The 16,339-nt window shown below is 47.2% G+C and overlaps 1 protein-coding gene across 1 annotated transcript in view; it reads right to left on the bottom strand.

Annotated features, from left to right (window-relative positions):
• Nucleotides 1-16,339, bottom strand: part of hif1an (hypoxia inducible factor 1 subunit alpha inhibitor) — a 65,023-nt gene that overhangs the window by 34,376 nt on the left and 14,308 nt on the right. The window contains exon 2 of the mRNA XM_038783049.1: nucleotides 801-1,045. Within this exon, the coding sequence (XP_038638977.1) occupies nucleotides 801-1,045 (245 nt within the window). The remainder of the gene's footprint in view (nucleotides 1-800; nucleotides 1,046-16,339) is intronic.

Here is a 16,339-nt window from a genome sequence, read left to right as displayed (position 1 = left end):
TTGGTGCAGACTCGATGGGCCGAATGGCCTCCTTCTGCACTGTATGTTCCATGTCTATGTCCTCACAGACAGCGACCCAAGCTGGGAATCCAACCCGGGTCCTTGGCGCTGTGAAATAACAGTGCTAATCTTTGAATCTCTCCTTTTTCTCCCAGGACGTCCCTTTACCCGTCCTTCCACCATCCCCTTTCACTTGCTTAAAACTTAGTAAATCCCAAACTTCCGACGGAAGGTCATCAGGCTGATACTTAGGGCAAGAGTTTCCTGAGACAGGCCAGAAAATCCCACTCTGCCTCTCTCTGAACAGATGCTGCCAGATCTGCAGAGAATTAGGGCATCACGGTGGCGCAGTAGCCTCACGGCGCTGAGGTCCCAGGTTCGATCCCGGCTCTGGGTCACTGTCCGTGTGGAGTTTGCACATTCTCCCCGTGTCTGCGTGGGGTTCGCCCCCACAACCCAAAGATGTGCAGGGTAGGTGGATTGGCCACGCTAAATTGCCCTTTAATTGGAAAAATGAACTGGGTACTCAACTGCAGAGAATTTCTAGCATTTTGTGTTTCCGTCGCCGTTTACGGGACATTATTATGTGCAAATTGGTCACCAATTTTCCTACATGACTAAAGTATCTAGATTTCAAAAGTACCTCATTGGCTGCAAAGCGCTTTTGGCCATCCTGAGGTTTGGGAAAGGTACTAAATAAATCCAAGTTGCCTTTTCCCTCTAGTCCAGGATCAAACAGCATTTTCATTAAGGCTAAGTGCTTTAGCTGCGCAGTACAAGGTCTGGTGTTCATGTTTTACCTGCTGTCACCTTGCTCGATTTTACCAAGTTTTTCCGCAAACTCACTGAATTTCATCTCAACCCGTCTAGACTTTGGCTTGAAGTTCTTGAAGTTAACCATTTTCTTTTCATCATAGTACAAGAATTTGTGTGTTTTAGCGACATAAACAGAAAAGTCCCCATCGCCAATGTTCTCCTGCAAGTACTCCAGGTCCCATTTCAGCGCTGGGTACACCAGGTTGGTATCAGTCAACACGACTGGCTCCTGGAACGCAAAAAGAGAAAACGTAATGTAGATTTCACTGAAACGTTGTGCACAAGTGTACATTTATTAACCTTCTTCCCAATTCTGCAGCATCGCCACTTAACAGGCAGATTGAGGAAGTATTCACTGCTTCCAGGGATGGCGGGACTGTCATATGGGGAGAGATTGACTAGGTTGGGATTGTTCTCACTGGAGTTCAGAAGAATGAAAGGGGATCTCAGAGACTTATTAAAATTCTATTGGGACTAAACAGGGTCGATGCAGGGAAGATGTTACCAATGATGGGTGTGTCCAGAACCAGATGTCACAGTCTGAGGATTCAGGGTAAACCATTTCGGACAAGAGATAAAGAGATATTTCTTCACCCAAAGAGTGGCGAGCCTGTGGAATTCATTACCACAGGAAGTAGTAGGAACTAAAACATCAAATATGTTCAAGAGGTGGCTGGATATAGCACTTGGGGAGAATGGGTTCAAAGGCTATGGGGGAAAGCAGGATTAGGCTATTGAGTTGGATGATCAGCCATGATCGTGATGAATGGCGGAGCAGAGGGCAGCACGGTGGCACAATGGGTTAGCCCTGCAGTCTCACGGTGCCGAGGTCCCAGGTTCGATCCCGGCTCTGGATCACTGTCTGTGTGGAGTTTGCACATTCGTGTTTGCGTGGGTTTCGACCCCACAACCCAAAGATGTGCAAGGTAGGTGGATTGAACACGCTAAATTGCCCCTTAATTGGAAAAAATGAATTGGGTAATCTAAACTTATTTTAAAAAATGAATGGTGGAGCAAACTTGAAGGGTCAAAAGGTCTCCTCCTGCTCCTATCTTCTATGTATGTATCCCTATGCTATCCCAATTGCATAGGCGTTGCCTGTTTGTAACAATCTGTGCCAATTTATTTCCCTGTATTTTCTAAAACATACCATCTTATAACACATGTAGTGACACCACAGCAAAACGGGACAAAAGTGTACGTCAATATGAATTTCCTTCAATATTACAACGAATGCCACAAGGGCAAGCGATTATTATTATTATCACGGTGTATGTCTGGGCAGCGACAGAGAGCATGCTCGTGGTCAGAGCAGAAAACTGCAGTTTATATGGATAATCGGAGGGAGATATCAGAATAGGACGATCAAAACTGTGAAAGCCTTAGGCATCCTGCTTCATTTGCAGCCTTTGTTTTTTTAAATATAAATTTAGAGTACTCAATTATTTTTTTTCCAATTAAGGGGTAATTTAGCGTGGCCAGTCCCCCTAACCTGCACATCTTTGGGTTGTGGGGGTGAGACCCACGTAGACACGGGGAGAATGTGCAAACTCCACATGGACAGTGACCCAGGGCCGGGATCGAACCCAGGTCCTCAGCGTCGTGGGCAGCAGTGCTAACCACTGCGCCACCGTGCCACCCCGATCATTGCTCGGCACAACATCGAGGGCCGAAGGGCCTGTTCTGTGCTGTACTGTTCTATGTTCTATGTATGATTACAGTTAGCCTGTACACATGGACTGTGTACTCACCAAGAACAAACTTGTGTGCTGTGAGAGTACCTTTAAGAAATGGGTGTTTATAAATGGGTGTGTATGTAAATATCTGTAGTGAGAGTACCTTTAAGAAATAGGTGTTTACTACTGCAGTGATGTCAGAGAGTGGGTGGAGCTGGGCTGTCTGTCAGCTTTTAACATTTGTTGCAGGGTGTGTTTTATTTTCATTTTCAGTGTTGGAGTTGAAGCCAGACCAAGCAGGTGTACTGCTGTTCTCTCTGCCATCAAAAGACTATCTCTTGATCATTTGGCGAATTCAGAATTATAAATGTTTTCAGTAGTGACTTTAACCTGATGTGCTTCTGATAAAGGTTTTGTTTTTAAGTCGTATGGATCTTAAAAAGAGAAAGCCTAAAGGTTTACTTAGTGTTGTAGTCTTTGGGGGTTGTATTTGAATTGATGGTTGCTAAGATGTTCACTGTATGTTTTAAAAAGGTTAACTTGAGTTCATAGAATAAACATTTTTTTTTGCTTTAAAAAAAAACTTTTCCATTTCTGCTGTACCACACCTAGAGTGGGCCGTGTGCTCCCCATACCACAATCTATTAAAAGTTGTGGGTCAGGTGAATTCCACGATACACTTTGGGGTTCTCTAAACCCTGGCCCATAACACTTGTGTTATCCTTAAAAATCTGTGAGGTTATAGAAGGGTGAAGGAGTATTGTGTTACTGTCAAATTTCTTCATGTTTAATAAAGGTTTTATTCTTTTGTTTAAAGTTAATTGGCAGCCCTCTGACTATTCATCTGTGTCTCTAAACAAATAGTGAAAGTCATGGTGTATTGAGGCAGGTTTCCATTCTGGGACCTGACTGTCAGTTTGGGATCGTAACAAAGGCATGATAAAACACTCTTTTCTGTCCTCTGAATGCTTGATATCTTCATACTAGACCAGTGGTCCCATGTATTCCTGGAGCGGTCATCACAAACCCCTGCCTCTGTGTCCAGCCCCCTAATCTCCTGCCACTGGTTAACCGACATGTCAAACCTTCTGAGGCTCCTTCCCAATCCAATCAGATGTGAAATAGAATCAAAATTCTGCAGATGCTGGAAATCCGAGATAAAAAGCACAAGTGCTGGAAACACTCAGCATCTGTGATTAGAGAAACAGAGTTGCGGTGTTGAGTCGAATATGACTCTGCTTAGGAAGGGAGGCGGAGCCTAAGGAAAGGTCTGGGATAGCGTGATGGCGGGAGAAATTAAAGAACAAAAATGTCATGGAACAAAAGGCAGCGGGAGTGGCAGTGGTGGAGGTAAGGAAAGAAAGCGTTGGCCCAGAGTGAATGTGAAAGGCAGAATGTTGAACAGCTCTGTCCAAAAGCAAAACCACGAAAAACAACTTTTAGGTCGGCAGCAAGTGAAGTGCCTAACTGGAATCATAGAATCATAGAATTTACAGTGCAGAAGGAGGCCATTGGGCCCATCGAGTCTGCACCGGCTCTTGGAAAGAGCACCCTACCCAAGGTAAACACCTCCACCCTATCCCCATAACCCCACCAAACACTAAGGGCAATTTCGGACACTAAGGGCAATTTATCATGGCCAACCCACCTAACCTGCACATCTTTGGACTGTGGGAGGAAACCGGAGCACCCGGAGGAAACCCACGCACACACGGGGAGGATGTGCAGACTCCACACAGACAGTGACCCAAGCCAGGGAATCGAACCTGGGACCCTGGAGTTGTGAAGCATTTGTGCTAACCACTATGCTACCGTGCTGCCCCAGAGATGAGGTGTTGCTCCTCAAGCTTGTGTTGAGCTTCACCGGAACACTAAGGACACATATGTGAGCGTGGGAGCGAGATGGTGCATTGAAATGGCAGGCGACCGGAGGCTCGGGGGTTATGCTTGCAGACTGAGTGGAGGTGTTCCACAAAGTGATCACCCAGTCTGTCTTTGGTTTCCCCAATGTGCAGGAGACCACATTGTGAGCAGCCAATATTATGTATTTCCTCTTCCTCCCCTTCCAATGGCATAAAACTCATCATATTTCTACCATCCTTTATAAAAAAATTATTCATTTATGGGATGTGGACGTCTCTGGCAAGGCCAGCATTCATCTCCCATCCCTAATTGCCCTCGAGATGGTGGTGAGCTGCCTTCTTCAACCACTTGCAGCCCATGAGGTGTAGGTACACCCACAGTGCTGTTAGGTAGGGAGGCCTAGTGGCACAGTGGTTAGCACAGCTGCCTGACAGTGCCAGGGACATAGGTTCAATTCCAGTCTCGGATGACTGCGTGGCGTTTGCATGTTCTCCTCGTGTCTGCGTGGGTTTCCTCCCACAGTCCACAAATGTGGAGGGTAGGTGGATTGGGCATGCTAAATTGTCCCTTAGCTTTCCAATGATGTGCAGGTTAGGTGGGGTTACAAGGATAGGGCGGGGCAGTGGGCCTAGATAGGCTGCTCTTTCAGAGGGTCAGTGCAGATTTTATGGATTTTAACACAGCGATAGTTAAGGTAGGGTGGTATATTTCTAAGTCAGGATGGTGAGTGATTTGGAGGGGAACATCTAGGTAATGGTGATCCCACGTGTCTGCTGCCCTTGTCCTTCGAAATGGCAGCGGTCGTGGGTTTGGAAGGTTCTGAAGACTCATATTCCACTCAAAACATCGAACTTCTCTCCCCACAGATGCTGCCAGGCCGGCTGAGTATTTTCAGCACTTTTTATTTAATCAGAAAATGAATAAACTTTATACTTCAGTGGATTCTCAATGACTGTTCCCGTCCCATGTTTTGATATTGTTGTGACGAGCAAACAGATGTATTTTTTTTTAATTCATTTTACGGGACGTGTGGGTCGGTGGTTGGACCAGCATTTATTGCTGGCCCTAAGTGCCCTCCATTTCAGAGGGCATTTGAGAGTCAACCACATTGCTGTGGGTCTGGAGTCACATGTAGGCCAGGCCAGGGTAAGGACGGCAGATTTCCTTCCCTAAAGGACAATCGTGGAACAGATGGGTTTTTATGACAATCGGCAATGGTTTTTATGGAAGTCGTTAGGCTTTTAATTCCAGACTTTTATTGAATTGCACCATCTGCCGTGGCGCGATTCGCACCTGGATCTTGCTCCGGCTCTCTGGATTGCTAGTCCAGTGACAATACCACTTTTGTTGAAACAGCTAAAGCTATTATCACCTCTGCTAATTTCAGTGATGCCTGGAAATGAGGGGTGGCACAGTGGTTAGCACTGCTGCCTCACAGCTCCAGAGTCCCAGGTTCAATCCCGGCCTTGGGTGACTGTGCGGAGTCTGCACGTTCTCCCCGTGTCTGCGTGGGTTTCCTCCCACAGTCCAAAGATGTGCGGGTTAGGTGGATTGGCCGTGCTAAATTACCCTTTAGTGCCCAAAAGGTTAGGTGGTGTTACAGGATTAGGGTGGAGGAGTGGGTGCTCTTTCAAAGGGCCGGTGCAGACTCGATGGGAAGAATAGCCTCTTTCTGCACTGTAAATTCTATGAGTTTGGAATTGGATTGGATTGGTTTATTGTCACGTGTACCGAGGTACAGTGAAAAGTATTTTTCTGCAAGCAGCTCAACAGATCATTCAGTACATGGAAGAAAAGGGAATTAAACAAAATTCAAGAAAATACAAGAGAATACATAATACGGAATACCTGGAGACTCCAGGCCACCTACTGTGTGTGTGTGTGGGGGGGGGGGGGGGGGTTGGCAAGGGCGAATGTGAAGCAGAGCTATTAAGTGGAACCCAGTTCAGATGTTTAATTTGCGTTGGGACGTCTGGTAAACGGGAGCTGAATCCTCCGGCTCACTACACACTGGGCTCAGCATGGAGCTTCCCGCTGTTATTGCAGCTCCTAAGACTGGGACACAGACATAAAAACAAATGCAATGCTAAAAAAAAACAATTGCCTTGCAATTTACTGCCGGAGAAGGGAAGAAGCTCAATCTGGGGGTTCGGGCAGGCGTTCCCCACGCTCCGGCCAGCGCTGCCATTAAAGAGGATGCAACTGCTGAGCTGTCAATGGCCCGCCTGCGCTTTCTGTTTCACACGCCGTGTGTTGCAATTGCGGCTGAGCCCAGTGAGGAAGTGGAAGCGGGAGCTTGCTGCAGCCGCGAGGTGCCGCTAACACCGACATCCAGCAGCACCCAGAGCCTACGTGACTGCAGCAACGTACACAGGGACATGGGGGAGGAGGCAAGCTGCAAGGCTAGCAAGAGAGAGGGGGGGGGGGGAGAGAGAGAGAGAGAAAGAGGGAGGGAGAGACAGCCCAGTGTGGCACCACTTCAACACCGTCCCAGTCCACAGATATACTTCCACAACACTGCCAATAGTCCAGCATCATCACCCCTCCCCAGGTACAGATACACTCACGGCAGCACTGCTAATAGTCCAGCATCATCACCCCTCCCCAGGTACAGATATACTTAAGGCAGCACTGCTAATAGCCCAGCATCACCCTGATTGCCAGACACCACATCCGTCACCTTCAACAATGTCAGCGGTGAAATGAATGAACAAAGTGAAAATCGCTTATTGTCATAAGTAGGCTTCGAATTAAGTTACTGTGAAAAGCCCCTATTCCGGCGCCTGTTTGGGGAGGCTGGTACGGGTATTGAGCTGTGCTGCTGGCCTGCCCTGGTCTGCTTTAAAAGCCAGCGATTTAGCCCTGTGCTAGACCAGCCCAGTGTGTACCGTCGACAGGACGCACTGCAAGCAACTCGCCAAGCCCCCGCCGGCAGCTCCTTCCGAGCCTGTGACCTCTGCCGGTTGGGGAACACCACCGCCTGCGAGTTCCCCTCCAAGTCACTCGCCATCCTGACTTGGAAATATACCGGCCATTCCTTCACTGCCGCTGGATCAAAATCCTGGGACTCCCTCCCTAACAGCATTGTGGGTGTACCTACAGATGGGAGGGTGGGAGTGGAGGGAAAGTTCACCACCCCCTCCTCGAGGGGCAATTTAAGGGTACACAGGCCAGCATCACTCGCACCCCAGAAAATTATTTTTTTTAATCTTCAGGTCCAACCCAGAGATACACCCGAAAAATAAAAACCAAATACTACGGATGTTGGAAATCTGAAATAAAAAAAGGAAATGCTGGATAAACTTAGCAGGTCTGGCAGCTCCTGGAGGCAGAAACGGTCAACGCTTCCTGACATGTAATAATCTTTTATTAGTGCCACAAGTAGGCTTACATTAACACTTCAATGACGTTACTGTGAAAATCCCCTAGTCGCCACATTCCGACGCTTGATTGGGTACGCTGAATTCAGAATGTCCATAGAATTTTTTTTTTTAGAATTTACAGTGCAGAAGGAGGCCATTCGGCCCATCGAGTCTGCACCGGTTCTTGGAAAGAGCACCCTACCCAAGGTCAACACCTCCACCCTATCCCCATAACCCAGTAACCTCACCCAACACTAAGGGCAATTTTGGACACTAAGGGCAATTTATCATGGCCAATCCACCTAACCTGCACATCTTTGGACTGTGGGAGGAAACCGGAGCACCCGGAGGAAACCCACGCAGACACGGGGAGGATGTGCAGACTCCGCACAGACAGTGACCCAAGCCGGAATTGAACCTGGGACCCTGGAGCTGTGAAGCAGTTGTGCTACCCACAATGATACCGTGCTGCCCTAGCAAGCACGTCTTTCGGGACTTGTGGGAGCACCCGGAGGAAACCCACGCAGACACGGGGAGAATGTGCAGATTCCGCACAATTACTGCACCTCACCTCCGGCAAACTGCTCATAAGCGTCGAGATAATTTCCAGAACAGATGCGAAACTGTTTGACCTTCAATTCAAAGCCAAAATCGCTGTAACTTCAGTCATCTGGATTTCAGTTGGTAGATGATGCACGTGTATGTGCTCACTCAAACTGCGCTCAAGGTTACTTTTGACACCTTCTCATAGAACATAGAACATTACAGCGCAGTACGGGCCCTTCGGCCCTCGATGTTGCGCCGACCTGTGAAACCATCTGAAGCCTATCTGACCTACACTATAGAACAGCGTAGGAAGAAATAGGCCTTTGATTAAACACCAGAAAACTAAGATCTTCTGCCAACCAGCTCCCACAGCACACCTCCCTCCGTCGATTAGGATCAATCAAAAGATCCAGGGAAACGTGATCATTTCCCGCATCTTTGGAGCCTCCTCTCGACGAAGGCAGATATAGACGGTGAAGTTGTTTGTCACTTCCAATGTGTCCCTTCGGCCGACTGAGGAAGAAAGTTTTTGAGGTCCAGGATCCCATTCTATGGGATCTCAAACTCAAGACTAACTTTATGGGTTGCAAGGGGGCGCTGATCCCCGCGCTGTGACTTCGGAGACTTGGACAGCCAACAGCAGTCACCTCAAAGCACTGGAGAAGTACCACCAGCGGTTCCTTCCCAAGATCCTCCAAATCTGGTGGACCAACAGCAGCGTCCCCTCCCAAGACAATGTGCCCAGCATCAAAGTGCTAATCATGCAAAACCAGTTCCACACATGTCACTCGCATGCCAGACCCCCGAAAGCTACTGCTCCACTTAGAACTCAATTGTGTCAGTAAACGCTGAGGAGGACATCACTTCATGGATGTTCTCAATGCACCCATGAAGAGGTCAAACTCCCCACCGACTCATGGGGGGTCCCTGGCCTGTGACTGGCCAAAATGGAGACAGTTCCTTTGGGAACACAGAGGACTTTCGCTGGGAGCATGCAGAGGTGAGGTTGAGGGTGTTGGAAAGAGCGTACAAACCTCTAAACAATTCTTTTACCCAATGGTCCAGGCACCCCCCCTGCCCCACATGTGCCAGAATCTATAGATTGCGCATTGGACTCACCAACCATCACAGAACCCATCAAACTGAAGTGGACGCAAGTCATCCGCAATCCCGAGCGACTGCCAAAGAACAGAGAAAATTACAGCACAGGAAGAGGCCCTTCGGCCCTCCCAGCCTGCGCCGATCCAGATCCTTTATCTAAACCTGTCACCTATTTTTCAAGGATCTACTTCCCTCTGTTCACCGCCCGTTCATACATCTGTCTAGATGCATCTTAAATGACTGAGACTTGCTTAAAACCTGTCACATCTCTAGCGTTTCCTAGTTATGATGAAAGATCATGAACGGGAATCATTGACACATTTTTTTCTCTCCAGAGATGCTGCCTGACCAGCTGAGCATTTTCTGGTTTTATTTTGCATTTACATAGATTTACATAGAATTTACAGTGCAGAAGGAGGCCATTCAGCCCATCGAGTCTGCACCGGCTCCTGGCAAGAGCACCCTACCCAAGGTTAACACCTCCACCCTATCCCCATAACCCAGTAACCCCACCCAACACTAAGGGCAATTTTGGACACTAAGGGCAATGTATCATGGCCAATCCACCTAACCTGCACATCTTTGGACTGTGGGAGGAAACCGGAGCACCCGGAGGAAACCCACGCAGACACGGGGAGGATGTGCAGACTCCGCACAGACAGTGACCCAAGCCGGAATCGAACCTGTGACCCTGGAGCTGTGAAGCAATTGTGCTATCCACAATGCTACCATGCTGCCCCATGGTTTTGCATGATTTCTAGAATCTTCAGTATTTCGCTTTTATATACTTAGTGCAGCATTGTCAATAATTCAGCATCAACACCTCTCACCCAGAGATTAGACCCAATGCAGCAAAACTAATAGTTCAGCATTTGCAACCATTCCCAGCCTAGATTGAGTTACGGTGTTGCCAAAGAATTAGAGATGGATTTGTGTTACTGCACTGCGGCAAACTGGTTTCACTTTTCGCCAACACTTCCAATGCAGTTTAAATGCAGCTTCGATTCCCGACCTGACAGCAGACTGAGACTCCCTGGAGGAAGGAGTTCCACTCCACTTCCCACGAAGGTCAGACTCAACTTCTAAATTGTGCAAAGCAAAATGCTCTTTGTACCGTCAGCTTCAGTGGTCGATATCCTGAAAGTAACATTGCCAAACATTTGTACATTAGCGCTAGACCCTCACGAGGAGGCGCTTAAAGTTGAATTGCCCAGTTATTACATTTCAATGCAACAACAGATAACAATCTGGTCTCAACACAAATGCCACTGATTTAAGCCCTTCCCTATCTACAACCATCAACAGTTCGACAATTCTTCACAGGGCTATCTGTTCCTTTGATTCTGAAACTTGTACACCCGCACATTGCTTCAATCTAGGTCCCATGGTCCAGAACTCATCTCTCTTAAACTCTTCTGAACCTTCAGCTCGCTTTCCTCCTTTAAGATGCTACCATAAACCCACTTCTTCCATCAAGGTTACAGTCTTCCCGCCTAATATCTCCCCCTTTGGCAGAATATCCATTTTTGCCTGATTACACCTCTGGGAAGCTTCTTCTATGTTAAAAGAAAGTTGCTGCTATTGAGCTAGTGTCACAGTGAAAGGAAGGAAAGAGAGACGGTACTTTGAAAGTGCCGTCAAAGGCTTCAGACTTAAAACAAACCCCAAAAGATAGAATGGCGAACATTTTAAAAGTAGTCCAGGTCCGTACTTCAGAGCCACTGGAAGACTGGGAATAGACCTCAGAGACAAATCAGAAGCAAGCTGAGCCAAGCTTTTCTGGCAGCTAACGAAAATAGCTCTGATTCTTCCCCTCACTTGGCTAAGGGTAAGTTGGTAGCGATAATAAAAACAGAGTGCTGCAAAATCTCAGCAGATTCGGCAGCCTCTGCACAGAAACAAACAGCAAAGAACAATACAGCACAGGAACAGGCCCTTCGGCCCTCCAAGTAATGTACATAACACCAACCTTGGCCAACCTCCTCTGGCAACGCGTTGCAGGCACACCAGCCTCGGTGTAATAAACCTGCCTCGCACGTCTCCTCTAAACGTTGCCCCACTGACCTTAAACCTATGCCCCCTGGTGACTGACCCCTCCACTCTGGGAAAGAGTGGCTGCCCATCCACTCTATCCATGCCCCTCATAATCTTGTAGACCTCCATCAGGTCGGCCCTCAACCTCCGTCTTTCTAATGAAAACAGTCTGAGTCTATTCAGCTTCTCTGCATAGCTAACACCCTCCAGACCAGGCAACATCCTGGAAAACCTCCTCTGCACCCTCGCCGTTCTGGTAGTGTGGCGACCAGAATTGTGCGCAATATTCCAAGTGTGGCCTTACCAAAGTTCTATACAACTGTAGTATGACTGGCCAGTTTTTATACTCAGCCTAAACTGCAGCCTTCTCTGCCCTCTCGGAGATGGGTGGAAACGTGTGGGAAGAAGGACAGGGGGGGGAGGGGGGGGGGGGCACGCCCTTCTGCCTTGGTGATTGTGAGGCATTGCTAAATAATCACTACATTTCCATCAGATGTAGAAGTAGGCCATTTGGCCCATCGAATCCGCTCCGCCATTCAATGTGATCATGACTGATCTGATGTGATAATCCTCACACTTTCCCACCTTATCCCCATAACCTTTGATTCACTCACTGATTAAAAATCTGTCCATTTTAAAAATAATAATAATCTTTATTATTGTCACAACTAGGCTCACATTAACACTGCACGCCTAGTCGCCACACTCCGGCGTCTGTTCGGGTACACGGAGGGAGAATTCAGAATGTCCAATTCACCTAACAAGCACGTTTTTCGGGATTTGTGGGAGGAAACCGGAGCGCTCGGAGGAAATCCACACAGACACAGGGAGAACATGCCGATTCTGCACTGTGACCCAAACCGGGAATCGAACCTGGGACCCTCAGTACCTCATTGGCTGTAAAGCACTGTGGGATGTCTTGAGCTTGCAAAAGGCACCATGTCGATGCAGGTTCCATTTCCACATGGCAAATAAAATTCATGAGTCAATGCTTCAGTTTAAAATGCCTGCTACCTGAAGGAACTAAGACCACACTGGAAAAAGCAAACTGAAATCAATCAGTTTGTCGCCATAGGCAAACCTAACTGTTGCCTATAACCTATAGCTGCCTGCCTGTATTCAGTTCCAAACTGAGCAGCTCCGACAAACAGATCAAACACACAAACCAAATTACACCTTTGTTAATAATTGACGAAGCTGGGGCAAGAAGTGTAAGTTGCGCCGCAGCTGGCAACACATCAGGCATTCCTCAACAGTCAAAACTCAAACATGCATCAAAAGCTGTTATCATTCTTCAGAGGTTAGTGAGCTGAGCAACAGTGATGACTCACGGATAACAGGAATTTTAGTTTGGGAAAAGTTTGAGGGGGGTTGGGGTGTGGTGGTGGTGGGGTTTGCTTTCTTTGGGAAAGGTTCTGAGGGGACTTAGTTAAAAATGTCAAGATTGCAAAGAGATCACCTCTCGAAATTGTTCAGCCGAGTGTTAAAAACCTGGAGCGACAACCCAAAACTTAGGAGCAAGAAGCAAAGGCAGGCAGAAAGTCAGAAGGGAGAAAACGTAAAAGTCAAAACAAGATTGTCCGAGCAAATTTGAACTGGATGAATAAGAGGCCCGACATAGGTAAACATCATGGGAATGTTGGGATGTAGTGTTCCAGACCAGCTGTGAGACAGGATGTACAGGTTACAGACTTCCTGACCAGGAAAGGGTCGCAACGATAGCTGGAACTTTATGAGCGATTGGGGAGATTAGCAAAAACATGATAACGTTAATGCTTGCAATAAAAGTGTGTAAAACCAAGAATAAGCAGCCAGGAAGCAAAAATGGAACGTAGATGAGATAAGAGTGAGAAAAGACTGGTCAGCTCTACAGGTAATAATAATAATCTTTATTGTCACAAGTAGGCTTACATGAACACTGCAATGAAGTTACTGTGAAAATCCCCTAGTTGCTACACTCCGGCGCCTGTTTGGGTACACTGAGATAGAATTCAGAATGTCCAAATTACCTAACAGCACGTCTTTCGGGGCTTGTGGGAGGAAACCGGGGCACCCGGAGTTCTCCCCCATGGTCTGTGTGCTCCGGTTTCCTCCCACGAGTCCCTAAAGACGTGCTGTTAGGTAATTTGGACGTTCTGAATTCACCCTCAGTGTACAAAGGGTTCCACAGACCCACCACCCTCTGGCTGAAGAAATTCCTCTGCAGTTAGTAGATTCCAAGCAGGGCTTCCACGGCCTATTTTCATATTTAAATAAAGTTTGCATCTGTTTCACATGGAATCTTTGATTTCCTGCCTGAAGCCCCATTGAAAGTATGAATGGCATGATCAGTTGGGACCGATGACTGCCAATTTTTATAATTGGCTATGCTCCGTCACCACCCCTGTCTGGGATGTAACTGATATTATCATCCTCGTGCATTCTTTTTAACCGCAGCATTACATTTTATAGCACAGAAAGAGGCTAATTGGCCCAACCAGTCCATTGGTGACATTTATGGACAAGAAGAACCCCCTTCTTCCTCTCACCCCATCAGTATATCCTTCTATTCCTTTCTCTCTCATGTCCTTATCCAGCTTTCTCCTAAATGCATCTATGCTTTTAACCTCAAATACTCCTTGTGAGAGCCACATTCTACCCCCAGATAGGGGCTGTTTAGCACACTGGGCTAAATCGCTGGCTTTGAAAGCAGACCAAGCAGGCCAGCAGCACGGTTCGATTCCCGTAACAGCCTCCCCGAACAGGCGCCGGAATGTGGCGACTAGGGGCTTTTCACAGTAACTTCATTGAAGTCTACTCGTGACAATAAGCGATTTTCATTTCATTTCATTCGTGAGTGGGCCTCCTTCGTCTCACTGGGCCGCAAGATTGAAGTTGGGCTTCTTCTCTAACTGTGACCCCATGAATAAAATTGAATACATTTACTGCACTTGAATATTTCATAACAAGTTATGGAAAATGCTTCATCATTTGTATACAAGTGTAACTATCATCAATGTCAAATGGTAAAAGCAGAATAAGCACGGCTCTCACATTCAATGTTGTGAGCAATCATCACTTGCCCCTTGCTTTACGTGCGAATCACTTCAGTCATACAGGTAGGAAAAAAAAAACGACCCAGATATGCGGATGGAAATCCTACGCATGGGAAACAGTCAACAAAATGTCCCGTGAACCCCACTCAGAACCCAGATTAGCCGCATGTGGCCCCAGGCTGCCCACCACAGGCCTAACCCGCTCTGTGGGTAAAGAAGTTTATCTTAAATTCTTTACTGGCCTTAATAGTGACGATCTTATATCTATGGCCTCTGGATTCACTCTCCTCCCAGGGATGTGCAGGTTGGGTGGATTGGCCATGCTAAATTGCCCTTTGTGTCCAAAAAGGTTGGGTGGGTATACTGGGATAGGGTGGGGGGGGGTTGGGTAGAGTGCTCTTTCCAAGGGCTGGTGCAGACTCGATGGGCTGAATGGCCTCCTTCTGCACTGGAAATCCTATGATATGATACATGATATTCTCTCCGTCTATCTTATCAAATCTCTTCAGAATTTTCACGGGTCCCCTCAGCCGTTTTCCCAGTGAAAAGAACCCCAGCCATTTCTGATAGTTACACATTTTCAGTTCTGGTAGCATCCTTATGTATTTCGTTTTACACCAGCTCTAGTTTCTCTCGATCCTTTTTAGAAGGAGAACAGTACACAGGATCTAAGCATGCTTTATTTCTCCTTCAATTTGATAGTAAGGCATTGATTGAATCGTTATCTTTTGCTCAAATTATAATTCTGTTGTCTGCTGTGCACATACATCAATGGCTCCGAAGTGGAGATGGTCGATAGCTTTAAGTTCCTGGGGATCACCATCACCAACAGTCTGTCCTGGTCCACTCACGTTGTGCAACAGACAAGAAAGCCGAACAACGTCTCTACTTCCTCCGGAAGCTGAAGAAATTCGGCATGTCTGCATCGATTCTCACAGATCTCTACAGATGTGCCATAGACAGCATCCTATCCGGCTGCATCACAGTCGGGTATGGCAACTGCTCAGCCCAAGATCGCAAGAAACTGCAGAATGTGGTGAACTCAGCCCAATGCATCACACAAGCTTGCCACCCTCCCATTGATTCTGTCTACACCTCCCGCTGCCTCAGGAAGGCAGACAACATTGTCAGAGACCCCTCCCACCCAGGCTTTGCCCTCTTCCAGACCTTTCCATCAGGCAGAAGACCCGCACATCCAGACATAGGAACAGCTTCTTCCCCACAGCTACTAGACTCCTCAACGGCTCTCCCTCAGACTGATCTGTTCCCTGTAAGAACACTATTCAGGACCCCCTATGCTGCTCTTGCTCAAGTCGTATTTGCTTTGTTTGGCCTTTGTTCCGCACTGTAACCAATTACGTATTTGTCGATGTACTGTGTATTTCTTCGCATTCACTGTAACTATTATTCTTTTTGACTACTGTGTACATACTGTGTACGCTCCCTTGGCTGCAGAAAAATACGTTTCACTGTACTTCGGCACATGTGACAATGAATGAATGAATCGATCAACCAATTTCACAATTCCACAAATCACTGACACCAATGGAAAATACACCATATTAAAGTGAGTTTTGACAATTGAAGTTATATCAAAGAGCAGAAAAATACATTGAGATAGATAGTGTGGACTGCAACATTGCCTTGGTGCACTGTGACCCATGTCATTGGGAGAACAGAGCAGCATCCGAGCCCGGTGTTCACACAAGCCACACTTAGACTAAGAAACCTCTGAAAAGCAATCAGGACAGAGAATTCTGGCTGATTTGCCACAACTCCCAAGCACGGAGCAGAGGATAATTATACATTCCCGCTGCCACCACAGGCAGCTCGGAACAGAGTGGTATTATGATCCTGACCAGATCTGGCTAGGATACTGAACAGAAACCCCAATATCTTATTTTAA

Source organism: Scyliorhinus canicula, chromosome 22 (genome assembly GCF_902713615.1).
Source record: "Scyliorhinus canicula chromosome 22, sScyCan1.1, whole genome shotgun sequence".
In the NCBI taxonomy this organism is placed as follows: domain Eukaryota; kingdom Metazoa; phylum Chordata; class Chondrichthyes; order Carcharhiniformes; family Scyliorhinidae; genus Scyliorhinus; species Scyliorhinus canicula.
Note: the sequence above shows the minus strand (reverse complement) of the source record. Positions and strands in the feature narration are given on the sequence as shown.